The sequence below is a fragment of the Siphateles boraxobius genome, unplaced genomic scaffold, assembly GCF_051911475.1.
Source record: "Siphateles boraxobius isolate OS27281-9 unplaced genomic scaffold, OSU_SipBor_1 25, whole genome shotgun sequence".
NCBI lineage: Eukaryota > Metazoa > Chordata > Actinopteri > Cypriniformes > Leuciscidae > Siphateles > Siphateles boraxobius.
Genome location: NW_027508866.1, coordinates 37678957 through 37697730, shown reverse-complemented (window position 1 = coordinate 37697730; position 18774 = coordinate 37678957). Strand labels below are relative to the sequence as shown.

Here is an 18774-nt window from a genome sequence, read left to right as displayed (position 1 = left end):
TTCTCTAAACTATAGCGAATAAACTGTGATAATGAGAAATGTTGAAGGAGTCTGAATAAGTTTTGACTGTTTCTTTTGGATGAATTGCTTATATGTTGATGTTTGAACCTGTATCTATCTATCCATCTATCAATCTATCTATTTATCTAACTATCCATCTATCTATCTTGTCAGCCAATCAGTGCGCGAGACCAAAGCAGCGTCACACATCTTGCAGAGCGTCTGGGCCTATAAAGATCTCCGACACACACTGTTCAAGGCCGGCTGGAACAAAACACACTTCAAGGTAACAGTAGGGCTGTGACAATAACCACATTACTGCGGTAATGAGATGCCTACCGCCGTGTTGAGGTCATCACCGTATTTTTTAAAATAATGTATTGTACAAACAATGACAAAAACTGATTCAGCTCAAAAGAAATCGAAAACACAACTGAGTTATAGAAATAAATATGATTTCATGTTATTATTGTTAATATTTTGATTATATTAATAATTAAAAATGTCCAAAGCGAATACGAAATGAAATAGCCTATTGCATCATCCCATAAATAACTGGGTAAAACTTATGATGCCCATTCATTTACATGATCAAGATAAGATATATAACTTTATTGACCCCGAGCTGGAGAAATTCACTGGTTACAGCAGCTTCAGATACAACACAACAGATGGCAAAAATACACATTAAATAAAAAATAAAGAAATGGAAAATAACAACAAGAGTATAATATATAGGCTAAAGAATACAGAATGATATGAACATAGCACTGGTCGTGGTACGGTGTAGAAATGGATAGATTTTATTGCACAGGACAAAAAGTGTACAGCAGTATATAGTGTAGTAGAGTTAAATATTATAAAGTTATATGTGCATATGTACATACAAGAACATGCGTTCTTGATCATAAGTCATAGATTGCGGTTAATCAAACCTTGTGATTGGTTGCCTCTTCACCGCGGTCAGAAATTATCCATCCGTCACAGCCCTAGCTAACAGCGTTTCATCTCTTGCTGATTTACAGCCGTACTTTCATGTTCATGTTGTGCTGATGATGAATATCGATCTGGTGTTTCAGCCAGCCGTCTCCGGCCTGCCCAAAAAGCAGAAGAACGCCAAGCAAGGGAGCGATGACATCACACTGCCCTTAATGGAGAAAAACCAAGGTCATTGATTGGCATTTACTGAATTGTATTCACGAGAATGAGAAAAATGCTTCTCTTCCATGAGCCTTTCTGTCATGTAATGCATATAAGTTTGAGACAGATGCCTTTGCGATTCAGGATCCCGTTTCAAAGAAACAGATGGTATATGAGATATGTTACTTTTAATGGTCTATTTGTGAACGCATTCTATCTCTTTAACCAAAACTATTGTTTACAATCACCACTGAAAACAAAAACAGCATTCAATCTCAAATAATACTAAATCCACCAGTAGGTGGCGGCAAATCACGGTCTTAACGAGTCAGTAGTTGAATCATTCACTCAAGCGATTCGTTCAAAAAGGCTGATTCATTCAGGGACAAAGCAGAAGTGAGTGACAGTCATCGAGTCATTCACTAAAACCATTTATTTTCGAAAATGCGGATTCATCGAGTTAGGAAACTGAAATTGTGCTGCTCAGAGACGCACAACGGCTTTACTGTTTGGAACTATTTGCGTTGGCAAAATAGAGGAAAAACAGACAATATTGTGTCACCTAATAGCCTGTTAACTTATTGTTTGCTGGATTGTTGACTAAGATCAATATCACATTTATAAATGTGCTGATATTCGGGAAAACAAGAACTTATACAGAGACTTTGTTTTGCGCCATATCTTGGTTTTTGAAAAGTATTTTTATTAAAGTCCCGCTCTGGTGAAAATCCAGCTTTTAATGTTGTTTATGTGTCTATGTGGTGTTTTTAATATGCTTTTAGACAAACCATGTGTAAATTCATAAGTCGACAGCTTTGCTGAGTATTTTCTCCTAAAACTGCAGTGAACCAAAGACAGTCTCAAAAACACGCTTTGAAATCGCTGGTGTTTCTGACGTCACAAACTACCTTGTAACCAATCAGATCAATGTGTGATCATCAACGAGTGGATCTCTGAGTGAGTGAGTGATTGGAGGCGGGGCTCATTTGCATATTCATATAAACGCGCATACTAAATGAGGCGAGGGTGTCGAGTTACATTCAAGATTTTTTAAAGGCATGAAGACATTTTGTTCAAGGAAAAAATGCCTAGATACTTAATTTTGGTAATCAAAGGTGAGATTTAAGGGATAAAATGATTGAGTTCAGGGGGACTTTTTTTTGTGGCATTTTTGCCCCAAGCCCCTTAAAATTCCGACTTTGGCATGTGTGTGCGCGGCTTGATGCGAGCCTGTTTTTCGAGGTCTGTTTCAAGTTAAATGGGTATTCAAAGGCCGCTACTGTGTTTCATGCTTTAATGCAGTGTTGTTTCTGCTGTTTCAGATGGATACTGCTCCGTTGATCAGGCCGAGAGAGCCGGAGACGCTCCGTGTCACATGATCGAACGAGAAACTTTTCAGGTCAATACTCATCTTGTGTCCTGTAGCAATAGAGGTTATGCAGTGACGTCACTTTCCTGCGGGACACACTCGCTCAGCCGGACTGAGTGTCAGAAGAGCTGCTGTGTGACTGGATTTAATAGAGGAAACTGAAAACGTCAGTAAAACAAATGATTATCAGTTTAAACTAAAGGTTGGACTCGATATAGTGTTCCGTACAACTTACCAAAGATCCAGTAATCATGGATATTGACATGCAGCAGGAATCGTGTTTCCTGACATTTATATGAGCCTGATTTCAACGCCGGGGAAATACATAAAGCAAATTTGCCTGTGAATGCATTCTGTCACTCAGTGTTTCTGTCACTCAGTGTTTCTGTCACTCAGTGTTTCTGCCACTCAGTGTTTCTGCCACTCAGTGTTTCTGACAGTCAGTGTTTCTGCCACTCAGTGTTTCTGCCACTCAGTGTTTCTGTCCCTCAGTGTTTCTGTCACTCAGTGTTTCTGCCACTCAGTGTTTCTGCCTCTCAGTGTTTCTGTCTCTCAGTGTTTCTGTCACTCAGTGTTTCTGCCACTCAGTGTTTCTGCCCCTCAGTGTTTCTGACAGTCAGTGTTTCTGTCACTCAGTGTTTCTGCCACTCAGTGTTTCTGCCTCTCAGTGTTTCTGTCACTCAGTGTTTCTGCCACTCAGTGTTTCTGCCCCTCAGTGTTTCTGACAGTCAGTGTTTCTGTCACTCAGTGTTTCTGCCACTCAGTGTTTCTGCCTCTCAGTGTTTCTGTCACTCAGTGTTTCTGTCACTCAGTGTTTCTGCCACTCAGTGTTTCTGCCCCTCAGTGTTTCTGCCACTCAGTGTTTCTGACAGTCAGTGTTTCTGCCACTCAGTGTTTCTGCCACTCAGTGTTTCTGTCCCTCAGTGTTTCTGTCACTCAGTGTTTCTGCCGCTCAGTGTTTCTGCCACTCAGTGTTTCTGCCACTCAGTGTTTCTGCCACTCAGGGTTTCTGCCACTCAGTGTTTCTGCCACTCAGTGTTTCTGCCACCCAGTGTTTCTGCCACTCAGTGTTTCTGTACCTCAGTGTTTCTGTCACTCAGTGTTTCTGTCCCTCAGTGTTTCTGTCACTCAGTGTTTCTGTCACTCAGTGTTTCTGTCACTCAGTGTTTCTGTCTCTCAGTGTTTCTGCCTCTCAGTGTTTCTGCCCCTCAGTGTTTCTGTCCCTCAGTGTTTCTGTCCCTCAGTGTTTCTGCCACTCAGTGTTTCTGCCACTCAGTGTTTCTGTCACTGTGTTTCTGTCGCTCAGTGTTTCTGCCACTCAGTGTTTCTGCCACCCAGTGTTTCTGCCCCTCAGTGTTTCTGTCCCTCAGTGTTTCTGTACCTCAGTGTTTCTGTCACTCAGTGTTTCTGTCCCTCAGTGTTTCTGTCACTCAGTGTTTCTGTACCTCAGTGTTTCTGTCACTCAGTGTTTCTGTCTCTCAGTGTTTCTGCCTCTCAGTGTTTCTGCCTCTCAGTGTTTCTGCCCCTCAGTGTTTCTGTCCCTCAGTGTTTCTGTCCCTCAGTGTTTCTGCCACTCAGTGTTTCTGCCACTCAGTGTTTCTGTCACTGTGTTTCTGTCACTCAGTGTTTCTGCCACTCAGTGTTTCTGACAGTCAGTGTTTCTGCCACTCAGTGTTTCTGCCACTCAGTGTTTCTGTCCCTCAGTGTTTCTGTCACTCAGTGTTTCTGCCACCCAGTGTTTCTGCCCCTCAGTGTTTCTGTCCCTCAGTGTTTCTGTCACTCAGTGTTTCTGCCACCCAGTGTTTCTGCCGCTCAGTGTTTCTGTCCCTCAGTGTTTCTGTCACTCAGTGTTTCTGTACCTCAGTGTTTCTGCCACTCAGTGTTTCTGTCCCTCAGTGTTTCTGCCTCTCAGTGTTTCTGCCACTCAGTGTTTCTGCCTCTCAGTGTTTCTGCCTCTCAGTGTTTCTGTCCCTCAGTGTTTCTCCTCTCAGTGTTTCTGCCACTCAGTGTTTCTGCCACTCAGTGTTTCTGCCACTCAGTGTTTCTGCCACTCAGGGTTTCTGCCACTCAGTGTTTCTGCCACTCAGTGTTTCTGCCTCTCAGTGTTTCTGTCTCTCAGTGTTTCTGCCACTCAGTGTTTTTACCTCTCAGTGTTTCTGCCACTCAGTGTTTCTGTCCCTCAGTGTTTCTGCCACTCAGTGTTTCTGCCACTCAATGTTTCTGCCCCTCAGTGTTTCTGCCCCTCAGTGTTTCTGCCACTCAGTGTTTCTGCCACTCAATGTTTCTGCCACTCAGTGTTTCTGCCACCCAGTGTTTCTGCCCCTCAGTGTTTCTGTCCCTCAGTGTTTTTGTACCTCAGTGTTTCTGTCACTCAGTGTTTCTGTCCCTCAGTGTTTCTGTCACTCAGTGTTTCTGTTTCTCAGTGTTTCTGTCTCTCAGTGTTTCTGCCTCTCAGTGTTTCTGCCTCTCAGTGTTTCTGCCCCTCAGTGTTTCTGTCCCTCAGTGTTTCTGTCCCTCAGTGTTTCTGCCACTCAGTGTTTCTGTCACTGTGTTTCTGTCACTCAGTGTTTCTGTCACTCAGTGTTTCTGCCACTCAGTGTTTCTGCCACTCAGTGTTTCTGACAGTCAGTGTTTCTGCCACTCAGTGTTTCTGCCTCTCAGTGTTTCTGCCTCTCAGTGTTTCTGTCCCTCAGTGTTTCTCCTCTCAGTGTTTCTGCCACTCAGTGTTTCTGCCACTCAGTGTTTCTGCCACTCAGGGTTTCTGCCACTCAGTGTTTCTGCCACTCAGTGTTTCTACCACTCAGTGTTTCTGCCTCTCAGTGTTTCTGTCCCTCAGTGTTTCTGCCTCTCAGTGTTTCTGCCACTCAGTGTTTCTACCTCTCAGTGTTTCTGCCCCTCAGTGTTTCTGCCACTCATTGTTTCTGCCACTCAATGTTTCTGCCACTCAGTGTTTCTGCCACCCAGTGTTTCTGCCCCTCAGTGTTTCTGTCCCTCAGTGTTTCTGTACCTCAGTGTTTCTGTCACTCAGTGTTTCTGTCCCTCAGTGTTTCTGTCTCTCAGTGTTTCTGCCTCTCAGTGTTTCTGCCTCTCAGTGTTTCTGCCCCTCAGTGTTTCTGTCCCTCAGTGTTTCTGTCCCTCAGTGTTTCTGCCACTCAGTGTTTCTGTCACTGTGTTTCTGTCACTCAGTGTTTCTGTCACTCAGTGTTTCTGCCACTCAGTGTTTCTGACAGTCAGTGTTTCTGCCACTCAGTGTTTCTGCCACTCAGTGTTTCTGTCCCTCAGTATTTCTGTCACTCAGTGTTTCTGCCTCTCAGTGTTTCTGCCCCTCAGTGTTTCTGTCCCTCAGTGTTTCTGTCACTCAGTGTTTCTGCCACCCAGTGTTTCTGCCGCTCAGTGTTTCTGTCCCTCAGTGTTTCTGCCACTCAGTGTTTCTGTACCTCAGTGTTTCTGCCACTCAGTGTTTCTGTCCCTCAGTGTTTCTGCCTCTCAGTGTTTCTGCCACTCAGTGTTTCTGCCTCTCAGTGTTTCTGCCTCTCAGTGTTTCTGTCCCTCAGTGTTTCTCCTCTCAGTGTTTCTGCCACTCAGTGTTTCTGCCACTCAGTGTTTCTGCCACTCAGGGTTTCTGCCACTCAGTGTTTCTGCCACTCAGTGTTTCTGCCACTCAGTGTTTCTGCCTCTCAGTGTTTCTGTCCCTCAGTGTTTCTGCCTCTCAGTGTTTCTGCCACTCAGTGTTTCTACCTCTCAGTGTTTCTGCCACTCAGTGTTTCTGTCCCTCAGTGTTTCTGCCCCTCAGTGTTTCTGTCCCTCAGTGTTTCTGCCTGTCAGTGTTTCTGTCCCTCAGTGTTTCTGCCTCTCAGTGTTTCTGCCACTCAGTGTTTCTGCCTCTCAGTGTTTCTGTCTCTCAGTGTTTCTCTGCCTCAGTGTTTCTGGCCCTCAGTGTTTCTGCCACTCAGTGTTTCTGCCACTCAGTGTTTCTATCTCTCAGTGTTTCTGCCACTCAGTGTTTCTGCCACTCAGTGTTTCTGCCACTCAGTGTTTCTGTCCCTCAGTGTTTCTGCCCCTCAGTGTTTCTGCCACTCAGTGTTTCTGCCACTCAGTGTTTCTGCCACTCAGTGTTTCTGGCTCTCAGTGTTTCTGCCCCTCAGTGTTTCTGCCCCTCAGTGTTTCTGCCACTCAGTGTTTCTGCCCCTCAGTGTTTCTGTCTCTCAGTGTTTCTCTGCCTCAGTGTTTCTGGCCCTCAGTGTTTCTGCCCCTCAGTGTGTCTGTCCCTCGGTGTTACTGTCCCTCGGTGTTTCTGCCACTCGGTGTTTCTGCCACTCGGTGTTTCTGTCCCTCAGTGTTTCTGGCTCTCAGTGTTTCCGCCACTCAGTGTTTCTGCCTCTCAGTGTTTCTGCCACTCAGTGTTTCTGCCCCTCAGTGTTTCTCCTCTCAGTGTTTCTGCCACTCAGTGTTTCTGCCACTCAGTGTTTCTGCCTCTCATCGTTTCTGCCACTCAGTGTTTCTGCCACTCAGTGTTTCTGCCACTCAGTGTTTCTGCCACTCAGTGTTTCTGCCTCTCAGTGTTTCTGTCCCTCAGTATTTCTGCCTCTCAGTGTTTCTGCCACTCAGTGTTTCTGCCTTACAGTGTTTCTGCCACTCAGTGTTTCTGTCCCTCAGTGTTTCTGCCACTCAGTGTTTCTGCCACTCAATGTTTCTGCCCCTCAGTGTTTCTGCCCCTCAGTGTTTCTGTCCCTCAGTGTTTCTGCCCCTCAGTGTTTCTGCCACTCAGTGTTTCTGCCACTCAGTGTTTCTGCCCCTCAGTGTTTCTGCCCCTCAGTGTTTCTGCCTCTCAGTGTTTCTGCCTCTCAGTGTTTCTGCCTCTCAGTGTTTCTGCCTCTCAGTGTTTCTGCCCCTCAGTGTTTCTGCCTCTCAGTGTTTCTGCCCCTCGGTGTTTCTGCCCCTCGGTGTTTCTGCCTCTCCGTGTTTCTGCCCCTCAGTGTTTCTGCCTCTCAGTGTTTCTGCCTCTCATTGTTTCTGCCACTCAGTGTTTCTGCCACTCAGTGTTTCTGCCCCTCAGTGTTTCTGCCTCTCAGTGTTTCTGCCTCTCAGTGTTTCCGCCACTCAGTGTTTCCGCCACTCAGTGTTTCCGCCCCTCAGTGTTTCCGTCCCTCAGTGTTTCTGCCCCTCAGTGTTTCTGCCCCTCAGTGTTTCTGCGCCTCAGTGTTTCTGCCTCTCACTGTTTCTGCCCCTCAGTGTTTCTGCCCCTCAGTGTTTCTGCCCCTCAGTGTTTCTGCCCCTCAATGTTTCTGTCCCTCAGTGTTTCTGCCACTCAGTGTTTCTGTCCCTCAGTGTTTCTGGCCCTCAGTGTTTCTGCCCCTCAGTGTTTCTGCCCCTCAGTGTTTCTGTCCCTCAGTGTTTCTGCCACTCAGTGTTTCTGCCACTCAGTGTTTCTGCCCCTCAGTGTTTCTGTCTCTCAGTGTTTCTGTGCCTCAGTGTTTCTGCCCCTCAGTGTTTCTGCCCCTCAGTGTGTCTGTCCCTTGGTGTTACTGTCCCTCGGTGTTTCTGCCACTCGGTGTTTCTGCCACTCAGTGTTTCTGTCCCTCAGTGTTTCTGGCTCTCAGTGTTTCCGCCACTCAGTGTTTCTGCCTCTCAGTGTTTCTGCCACTCAGTGTTTCTGCCCCTCAATGTTTCTGTCCCTCAGTGTTTCTGTCCCTCAGTGTTTCTGTCCCTCAGTGTTTCTGGCTCTCAGTGTTTCCGCCACTCAATGTTTCTGCCTCTCAGTGTTTCTGCCACTCAGTGTTTCCGCCACTCAGCGTTTCTGCCACTCAGTGTTTCTGCCCCTCAGTGTTTCTGCCCCTCAGTGTTTCTGCCACTCAGTGTTTCTGCCCCTCAGTGTTTCTGTCTCTCAGTGTTTCTGTGACTCAGTGTTTCTGCCCCTCATTGTTTCTGCCCCTCAGTGTTTCTGTCCCTCAGTGTTTCTGCCCCTCAGTGTTTCTGTAGTGTTTCTGCCACTCAGTGTTTCTGCCACTCACTGTTTCTGCCCCTCAGTGTTTCTGTCCCTCAGTGTTTCTGCCACTCAGTTTTTCTGTCCCTCAGTGTTTCTGCCACTCTGTGTTTCTGTCTCTCAGTGTTTCTGCCCCTCACTTTTTCTGCCACTCACTGTTTCTGCCACTCAGTGTTTCTGCCTCTCAGTGTTTCTGCCACTCAGTGTTTCTGCCACTCAGTGTTTCTGTCCCTCAGTGTTTCTGCCACTCAGTTTTCTGCCACTCAGTGTTTCTGTCCCTCAGTGTTTCTGCCTCTCAGTGTTTCTGTCCCTCAGTGTTTCTGCCACTCAGTGTTTCTGTCCCTCAGTGTTTCTGTCCCGCAGTGTTTCTGTCCCTCAGTGTTTCTGCCACTCAGTGTTTCTGTAGTGTTTCTGCCACTCAGTGTTTCTGCCACTCACTGTTTCTGCCCCTCAGTGTTTCTGCCACTCACTGTTTCTGTCCCTCACTGTTTCTGTCCCTCAGTGTTTCTGCCACTCAGTGTTTCTGCCACTCAGTGTTTCTATCTCTCAGTGTTTCTGCCACTCAGTGTTTCTGTAGTGTTTCTGCCACTCAGTGTTTCTGCCACTCAGTGTTTCTGCCACTCACTGTTTCTGCCCCTCAGTGTTTCTGTCCCTCAGTGTTTCTGCCTCTCAGTGTTTCTGTCCCTCAGTGTTTCTGCCACTCAGTGTTTCTGTCCCTCAGTGTTTCTGTCCCTCAGTGTTTCTGTCCTCAGTGTTTCTGCCCCTCAATGTTTCTGTCCCTCAGTGTTTCTGTCCCTCAGTGTTTCTGTCCCTCAGTGTTTCTGCCACTCAGTGTTTCTGCCCCTCAGTGTTTCTGTCTCTCAGTGTTTCTGTGACTCAGTGTTTCTGCCCCTCATTGTTTCTGCCCCTCAGTGTTTCTGTCCCTCAGTGTTTCTGCCCCTCAGTGTTTCTGTAGTGTTTCTGCCACTCAGTGTTTCTGCCACTCACTGTTTCTGCCCCTCAGTGTTTCTGTCCCTCAGTGTTTCTGCCACTCAGTTTTTCTGTCCCTCAGTGTTTCTGCCACTCTGTGTTTCTGTCTCTCAGTGTTTCTGCCCCTCACTTTTTCTGCCACTCACTGTTTCTGCCACTCAGTGTTTCTGCCTCTCAGTGTTTCTGCCACTCAGTGTTTCTGCCACTCAGTGTTTCTGTCCCTCAGTGTTTCTGCCACTCAGTTTTCTGCCACTCAGTGTTTCTGTCCCTCAGTGTTTCTGCCTCTCAGTGTTTCTGTCCCTCAGTGTTTCTGCCACTCAGTGTTTCTGTCCCTCAGTGTTTCTGTCCCGCAGTGTTTCTGTCCCTCAGTGTTTCTGCCACTCAGTGTTTCTGTAGTGTTTCTGCCACTCAGTGTTTCTGCCACTCACTGTTTCTGCCCCTCAGTGTTTCTGCCACTCACTGTTTCTGTCCCTCAGTGTTTCTGTCCCTCAGTGTTTCTGCCACTCAGTGTTTCTGCCACTCAGTGTTTCTATCTCTCAGTGTTTCTGCCACTCAGTGTTTCTGTAGTGTTTCTGCCACTCAGTGTTTCTGCCACTCAGTGTTTCTGCCACTCACTGTTTCTGCCCCTCAGTGTTTCTGTCCCTCAGTGTTTCTGCCTCTCAGTGTTTCTGTCCCTCAGTGTTTCTGCCACTCAGTGTTTCTGTCCCTCAGTGTTTCTGTCCCTCAGTGTTTCTGTCCTCAGTGTTTCTGCCACTCAGTGTTTCTGTAGTGTTTCTGCCACTCAGTGTTTCTGCCACTCAGTGTTTCTGCCACTCACTGTTTCTGCCCCTCAGTGTTTCTGCCACTCACTGTTTCTGTCCCTCAGTGTTTCTGTCCCTCAGTGTTTCTGCCACTCAGTGTTTCTATCTCTCAGTGTTTCTGCCACTCAGTGTTTCTGTAGTGTTTCTGCCACTCAGTGTTTCAGCCACTCACTGTTTCTGCCCCTCAGTGTTTCTGCCACTCAGTGTTTCTGCCACTCAGTGTTTCTGCCCCTCAGTGTTTCTGCCACTCAGTGTTTCTGTCCCTCAGTGTTTCTGCCCCTCAATGTTTCTGCCCCTCAGTGTTTCTGCCACTCACTGTTTCTGTCACTCAGTGTTTCTGCCACTCACTGTTTCTGTCACTCAGTGTTTCTGCCACTCAGTGTTTCTGCCCCTCAGTGTTTCTGTCCCTCAGTGTTTCTGTCACCCAGTGTTTCTGCCCCTCAGTGTTTCTGTCCCTCAGTGTTTCTGCCTCTCAGTGTTTCTGTCCCTCAGTGTTTCTGCCACTCAGTGTTTCTGCCACTCAATGTTTCTGCCCCTCAGTGTTTCTGCCCCTCAGTGTTTCTGCCACTCAGTGTTTCTGCCACTCAATGTTTCTGCCACTCAGTGTCTCTGCCACCCAGTGTTTCTGCCCCTCAGTGTTTCTGTCCCTCAGTGTTTCTGTACCTCAGTGTTTCTGTCACTCAGTGTTTCTGTCCCTCAGTGTTTCTGTCTCTCAGTGTTTCTGCCTCTCAGTGTTTCTGCCTCTCAGTGTTTCTGCCCCTCAGTGTTTCTGTCCCTCAGTGTTTCTGCCACTCAGTGTTTCTGTCACTGTGTTTCTGTCACTCAGTGTTTCTGTCACTCAGTGTTTCTGCCACTCAGTGTTTCTGACAGTCAGTGTTTCTGCCACTCAGTGTTTCTGCCACTCAGTGTTTCTGTCCCTCAGTGTTTCTGTCACTCAGTGTTTCTGCCTCTCAGTGTTTCTGCCCCTCAGTGTTTCTGTCCCTCAGTGTTTCTGTCACTCAGTGTTTCTGCCACCCAGTGTTTCTGCCGCTCAGTGTTTCTGTCCCTCAGTGTTTCTGCCACTCAGTGTTTCTGTACCTCAGTGTTTCTGCCACTCAGTGTTTCTGTCCCTCAGTGTTTCTGCCTCTCAGTGTTTCTGCCACTCAGTGTTTCTGCCTCTCAGTGTTTCTGCCTCTCAGTGTTTCTGTCCCTCAGTGTTTCTCCTCTCAGTGTTTCTGCCACTCAGTGTTTCTGCCACTCAGTGTTTCTGCCACTCAGGGTTTCTGCCACTCAGTGTTTCTGCCACTCAGTGTTTCTGCCACTCAGTGTTTCTGCCTCTCAGTGTTTCTGTCCCTCAGTGTTTCTGCCTCTCAGTGTTTCTGCCACTCAGTGTTTCTACCTCTCAGTGTTTCTGCCACTCAGTGTTTCTGTCCCTCAGTGTTTCTGCCACTCAGTGTTTCTGCCACTCAATGTTTCTGCCCCTCAGTGTTTCTGCCCCTCAGTGTTTCTGTCCCTCAGTGTTTCTGCCCCTCAGTGTTTCTGCCCCTCAGTGTTTCTGCCCCTCAGTGTTTCTGCCCCTCAGTGTTTCTGCCCCTCAGTGTTTCTGCCTCTCAGTGTTTCTGCCACTCAGTGTTTCTGTCCCTCAGTGTTTCTGCCACTCAGTGTTTCTGCCACTCAATGTTTCTACCTCTCAGTGTTTCTGCCACTCAGTGTTTCTGTCCCTCAGTGTTTCTGCCACTCAGTGTTTCTGCCCCTCAGTGTTTCTGCCTCTCATTGTTTCTGCCACTCAGTGTTTCTGCCCCTCAGTGTTTCTGCCCCTCAGTGTTTCTGCCCCTCAGTGTTTCTGTCCCTCAGTGTTTCTGCCCCTCAGTGTTTCTGCCCCTCAGTGTTACTGCCCCTCAGTGTTTCTGGCACTCAGTGTTTCTGCCACTTAGTGTTTCTGTCTCTCAGTGTTTCTGCGCCTCAGTGTTTCTGCCCCTCAGTGTTTCTGTCCCTCAGTGTTTCTGTCCCTCAGTGTTTCTGCCCCTCATTGTTTCTGCCACTCAGTGTTTCTGCCACTCAGTGTTTCTGCCACTCAGTGTTTCTGCCCCTCATTGTTTCTGCCCCTCATTGTTTCTGCCACTCAGTGTTTCTGCCCCTCATTGTTTCTGCCCCTCATTGTTTCTGCCACTCAGTGTTTCTGCCACTCAGTGTTTCTGCCCCTCAGTGTTTCTGCCCCTCATTGTTTCTGCCACTCAGTGTTTCTGCCACTCAGTGTTTCTGCCACTCAGTGTTTCTGCCCCTCAGTGTTTCTGTCCCTCAGTGTTTCTGCCCCTCATTGTTTCTGCCCCTCAGTGTTTCTGCCACTCAGTGTTTCTGCCACTCAGTGTTTCTGCCACTCAGTGTTTCTGTCCCTCAGTGTTTCTGCCCCTCAATGTTTCTGTCCCTCAGTGTTTCTGCCCCTCAGTGTTTCTGCCACTCAGTGTTTCTGCCCCTCAGTGTTTCTGTCTCTCAGTGTTTCTCTGCCTCAGTGTTTCTGGCCCTCAGTGTTTCTGCCCCTCAGTGTGTCTGTCCCTCGGTGTTACTGTCCCTCGGTGTTTCTGCCACTCAGTGTTTCTGCCACTCAGTGTTTCTGTCCCTCAGTGTTTCTGGCTCTCAGTGTTTCCGCCACTCAGTGTTTCTGCCTCTCAGTGTTTCTGCCACTCAGTGTTTCTGCCCCTCAGTGTTTCTCCTCTCAGTGTTTCTGCCACTCAGTGTTTCTGCCACTCAGTGTTTCTGCCTCTCATCGTTTCTGCCACTCAGTGTTTCTGCCACTCAGTGTTTCTGCCACTCAGTGTTTCTGCCACTCAGTGTTTCTGCCTCTCAGTGTTTCTGTCCCTCAGTATTTCTGCCTCTCAGTGTTTCTGCCACTCAGTGTTTCTGCCTCTCAGTGTTTCTGCCACTCAGTGTTTCTGTCCCTCAGTGTTTCTGCCACTCAGTGTTTGTGCCACTCAATGTTTCTGCCCCTCAGTGTTTCTGCCCCTCAGTGTTTCTGTCCCTCAGTGTTTCTGCCCCTCAGTGTTTCTGCCCCTCAGTGTTTCTGCCACTCAGTGTTTCTGCCACTCAGTGTTTCTGCCCCTCAGTGTTTCTGCCCCTCAGTGTTTCTGCCTCTCAGTGTTTCTGCCTCTCAGTGTTTCTGCCTCTCAGTGTTTCTGCCCCTCAGTGTTTCTGCCTCTCAGTGTTTCTGCCCCTCGGTGTTTCTGCCCCTCGGTGTTTCTGCCTCTCCGTGTTTCTGCCCCTCAGTGTTTCTGCCTCTCAGTGTTTCTGCCTCTCATTGTTTCTGCCACTCAGTGTTTCTGCCCCTCAGTGTTTCTGCCTCTCAGTGTTTCTGCCTCTCAGTGTTTCCGCCACTCAGTGTTTCCGCCACTCAGTGTTTCCGCCACTCAGTGTTTCCGCCCCTCAGTGTTTCTGTCCCTCAGTGTTTCTGCCCCTCAGTGTTTCTGCCCCTCAGTGTTTCTGCGCCTCAGTGTTTCTGCCTCTCACTGTTTCTGCCCCTCAGTGTTTCTGCCCCTCAGTGTTTCTGCCCCTCAGTGTTTCTGTCCCTCAGTGTTTCTGCCCCTCAATGTTTCTGTCCCTCAGTGTTTCTGCCACTCAGTGTTTCTGTCCCTCAGTGTTTCTGGCCCTCAGTGTTTCTGCCCCTCAGTGTTTCTGCCCCTCAGTGTTTCTGTCCCTCAGTGTTTCTGCCACTCAGTGTTTCTGCCACTCAGTGTTTCTGCCCCTCAGTGTTTCTGTCTCTCAGTGTTTCTGTGCCTCAGTGTTTCTGCCCCTCAGTGTGTCTGTCCCTTGGTGTTACTGTCCCTCGGTGTTTCTGCCACTCGGTGTTTCTGCCACTCGGTGTTTCTGTCCCTCAGTGTTTCTGGCTCTCAGTGTTTCCGCCACTCAGTGTTTCTCCTCTCAGTGTTTCTGCCACTCAGTGTTTCTGCCCCTCAATGTTTCTGTCCCTCAGTGTTTCTGCCACTCAGTGTTTCTGCCACTCAGTGTTTCTGCCACTCAGTGTTTCTGCCACTCAGTGTTTCTGCCTCTCAGTGTTTCTGTCCCTCAGTATTTCTGCCTCTCAGTGTTTCTGCCACTCAGTGTTTCTGCCTCTCAGTGTTTCTGCCACTCAGTGTTTCTGTCCCTCAGTGTTTCTGCCACTCAGTGTTTCTGCCACTCAATGTTTCTGCCCCTCAGTGTTTCTGCCCCTCAGTGTTTCTGTCCCTCAGTGTTTCTGCCCCTCAGTGTTTCTGCCCCTCAGTGTTTCTGCCACTCAGTGTTTCTGCCACTCAGTGTTTCTGCCCCTCAGTGTTTCTGCCCCTCAGTGTTTCTGCCTCTCAGTGTTTCTGCCTCTCAGTGTTTCTGCCTCTCAGTGTTTCTGCCCCTCAGTGTTTCTGCCTCTCAGTGTTTCTGCCCCTCGGTGTTTCTGCCCCTCGGTGTTTCTGCCTCTCCGTGTTTCTGCCCCTCAGTGTTTCTGCCTCTCAGTGTTTCTGCCTCTCATTGTTTCTGCCACTCAGTGTTTCTGCCCCTCAGTGTTTCTGCCTCTCAGTGTTTCTGCCTCTCAGTGTTTCCGCCACTCAGTGTTTCCGCCACTCAGTGTTTCCGCCACTCAGTGTTTCCGCCCCTCAGTGTTTCTGTCCCTCAGTGTTTCTGCCCCTCAGTGTTTCTGCCCCTCAGTGTTTCTGCGCCTCAGTGTTTCTGCCTCTCACTGTTTCTGCCCCTCAGTGTTTCTGCCCCTCAGTGTTTCTGCCCCTCAGTGTTTCTGTCCCTCAGTGTTTCTGCCCCTCAATGTTTCTGTCCCTCAGTGTTTCTGCCACTCAGTGTTTCTGTCCCTCAGTGTTTCTGGCCCTCAGTGTTTCTGCCCCTCAGTGTTTCTGCCCCTCAGTGTTTCTGTCCCTCAGTGTTTCTGCCACTCAGTGTTTCTGCCACTCAGTGTTTCTGCCCCTCAGTGTTTCTGTCTCTCAGTGTTTCTGTGACTCAGTGTTTCTGCCCCTCATTGTTTCTGCCCCTCAGTGTTTCTGTCCCTCAGTGTTTCTGCCCCTCAGTGTTTCTGTAGTGTTTCTGCCACTCAGTGTTTCTGCCACTCACTGTTTCTGCCCCTCAGTGTTTCTGCCACTCAGTTTTTCTGTCCCTCAGTGTTTCTGCCACTCTGTGTTTCTGTCTCTCAGTGTTTCTGCCCCTCACTTTTTCTGCCACTCACTGTTTCTGCCACTCAGTGTTTCTGCCTCTCAGTGTTTCTGCCACTCAGTGTTTCTGCCACTCAGTGTTTCTGTCCCTCAGTGTTTCTGCCACTCAGTTTTCTGCCACTCAGTGTTTCTGTCCCTCAGTGTTTCTGCCTCTCAGTGTTTCTGTCCCTCAGTGTTTCTGCCACTCAGTGTTTCTGTCCCTCAGTGTTTCTGTCCCGCAGTGTTTCTGTCCCTCAGTGTTTCTGCCACTCAGTGTTTCTGTAGTGTTTCTGCCACTCAGTGTTTCTGCCACTCACTGTTTCTGCCCCTCAGTGTTTCTGCCACTCACTGTTTCTGTCCCTCAGTGTTTCTGTCCCTCAGTGTTTCTGCCACTCAGTGTTTCTGCCACTCAGTGTTTCTATCTCTCAGTGTTTCTGCCACTCAGTGTTTCTGTAGTGTTTCTGCCACTCAGTGTTTCTGCCACTCAGTGTTTCTGCCACTCACTGTTTCTGCCCCTCAGTGTTTCTGTCCCTCAGTGTTTCTGCCTCTCAGTGTTTCTGTCCCTCAGTGTTTCTGCCACTCAGTGTTTCTGTCCCTCAGTGTTTCTGTCCCTCAGTGTTTCTGTCCTCAGTGTTTCTGCCACTCAGTGTTTCTGTAGTGTTTCTGCCACTCAGTGTTTCTGCCACTCAGTGTTTCTGCCACTCACTGTTTCTGCCCCTCAGTGTTTCTGCCACTCACTGTTTCTGTCCCTCAGTGTTTCTGTCCCTCAGTGTTTCTGCCACTCAGTGTTTCTATCTCTCAGTGTTTCTGCCACTCAGTGTTTCTGTAGTGTTTCTGCCACTCAGTGTTTCAGCCACTCACTGTTTCTGCCCCTCAGTGTTTCTGCCCCTCAGTGTTTCTGCCCCTCAGTGTTTCTGCCCCTCAGTGTTTCTGCCCCTCTCTGTTTCTGCCCCTCAGTGTTTCTGCCCCTCAGTGTTTCTGCCCCTCAGTGTTTGTGCCACTAAGTGTTTATGCCTGTCAGTGTTTCTGTCTCTCAGTGTTTCTGTCCCTCAGTGTTTCTGCCTCTCAGTGTTTCTGCCTCTCAGTGTTTCTGTCTCTCAGTGTTTCTGTCCCTCAGTGTTTCTGCCTCTCAGTGTTTCTGCCTCTCAGTGTTTCTGCCACTCAGTGTTTCTGCCTCTCAGTGTTTCTGTCCCTCAGTGTTTCTGCCTCTCAGTGTTTCTGCCACTCAGTGTTTCTGCCTCTCAGTGTTTCTGTCCCTCAGTGTTTCTGCCTCTCAGTGTTTCTGTCTCTCAGTGTTTCTGTCCCTCAGTGTTTCTGCCTCTCAGTGTTTCTGTCTCTCAGTGTTTCTGTCTCTCAGTGTTTCTGTCCCTCAGTGTTTCTGCCTCTCAGTGTTTCTGTCTCTCAGTGTTTCTGCCTCTCAGTGTTTCTGTCTCTCAGTGTTTCTGTCTCTCAGTGTTTCTGTCCCTCAGTGTTTCTGCCTCTCAGTGTTTCTGCCACTCAGTGTTTCTGCCTCTCAGTGTTTCTGTCCCTCAGTGTTTCTGCCTCTCAGTGTTTCTGCCACTCAGTGTTTCTGCCTCTCAGTGTTTCTGTCCCTCAGTGTTTCTGCCTCTCAGTGTTTCTGTCTCTCAGTGTTTCTGTCCCTCAGTGTTTCTGCCTCTCAGTGTTTCTGCCTCTCAGTGTTTCTGTCCCTCAGTGTTTCTGCCTCTCAGTGTTTCTGTCCCTCAGTGTTTCTGCCTCTCAGTGTTTCTGCCACTCAGTGTTTCTGCCTCTCAGTGTTTCTGCCCCTCAGTGTTTCTGTCCCTCAGTGTTTCTGCCTCTCAGTGTTTCTGCCTGTCAGTGTTTCTGTCCCTCAGTGTTTCTGTCTCTCAGTGTTTCTGCCTGTCAGTGTTTCTGTCCCTCAGTGTTTCTGTCTCTCAGTGTTTCTGTCTCTCAGTGTTTCTGCCTCTCAGTGTTTCTGCCTCTCAGTGTTTCTGCCTCTCAGTGTTTCTGCCCCTCAGTGTTTCTGTCCCTCAGTGTTTCTGCCTCTCAGTGTTTCTGCCCGTCAGTGTTTCTGTCCCTCAGTGTTTCTGTCTCTCAGTGTTTCTGTCTCTCAGTGTTTCTGTCCCTCAGTGTTTCTGCCTCTCAGTGTTTCTGTCTCTCAGTGTTTCTGTCCCTCAGTGTTTCTGCCTCTCAGTGTTTCTGCCTGTCAGTGTTTCTGTCCCTCAGTGTTTCTGTCTCTCAGTGTTTCTGTCTCTCAGTGTTTCTGTCCCTCTGTGTTTCTGCCTCTCAGTGTTTCTGCCTCTCAGTGTTTCTGTCTCTCAGTGTTTCTGCCTCTCAGTGTTTCTGCCACTCAGTGTTTCTGCCCCTCAGTGTTTCTGTCTCTCAGTGTTTCTGTCTCTCAGTGTTTCTGTCCCTCAGTGTTTCTGTCCCTCAGTGTTTCTGCCTCTCAGTGTTTCTGTCTCTCAGTGTTTCTGTCCCTCAGTGTTTCTGTCCCTCAGTGTTTCTGCCCCTCAGTGTTTCTGCCCCTCAGTGTTTCTGCCACACAGTGTTTCTGCCCCTCAGTGTTTCTGTCTCTCAGTGTTTCTGCCTCTCAGTGTTTCTGCCTCTCAGTGTTTCTGCCACTCAGTGTTTCTGCCGCTCAGTGTTTCTGTCCCTCAGTGTTTCTGCCTCTCAGTGTTTCTGCCCCTCAGTGTTTCTGCCACACAGTGTTTCTGCCCCTCAGTGTTTCTGTCTCTCAGTGTTTCTGCCTCTCAGTGTTTCTGCCTCTCAGTGTTTCTGCCTCTCAGTGTTTCTGCCACTCAGTGTTTCTGCCTCTGAGTGTTTCTGTCTCTCAGTGTTTCTGTCCCTCAGTGTTTCTGTCCCTCAGTGTTTCTGCCCCTCAGTGTTTCTGCCCCTCAGTGTTTCTGCCCCTCAGTGTTTCTGCCACTCAGTGTTTCTGCCCCTCAGTGTTTCTGCCCCTCAGTGTTTCTGCCACTCAGTGTTTCTGCCCCTCAGTGTTTCTGCCACTCAGTGTTTCTGTCACTCAGTGTTTCTGTCACTCAGTGTTTCTGCCCCTCAATGTTTCTGCCCCTCAGTGTTTCTGCCACTCACTGTTTCTGTCACTCAGTGTTTCTGCCACTCAGTGTTTCTGCCCCTCAGTGTTTCTGCCACTCAGTGTTTCTGCCACTCAGTGTTTCTGTCCCTCAGTGTTTCTGCCCCTCAATGTTTCTGTCCCTCAGTGTTTCTGCCACTCACTGTTTCTGTCACTCAGTGTTTCTGCCACTCACTGTTTCTGTCACTCAGTGTTTCTGCCACTCAGTGTTTCTGCCCCTCAGTGTTTCTGCCACTCAGTGTTTCTGCCACTCAGTGTTTCTGTCCCTCAGTGTTTCTGCCCCTCAATGTTTCTGCCCCTCAGTGTTT

The 18774-nt window shown here is 48.5% G+C and overlaps 1 protein-coding gene across 1 annotated transcript in view; it reads left to right on the top strand.

Moving 5' to 3' along the window:
- The window catches only part of arvcfa (ARVCF delta catenin family member a), a 131208-nt gene that overhangs the window by 106847 nt on the left and 5587 nt on the right, over positions 1-18774 (top strand). Inside the window, exons 23-25 of the mRNA XM_077243832.1 lie at positions 175-286; positions 1080-1167; positions 2463-2539. Coding sequence (XP_077099947.1) covers positions 175-286; positions 1080-1167; positions 2463-2539 — 277 coding nt within the window. The remainder of the gene's footprint in view (positions 1-174; positions 287-1079; positions 1168-2462; positions 2540-18774) is intronic.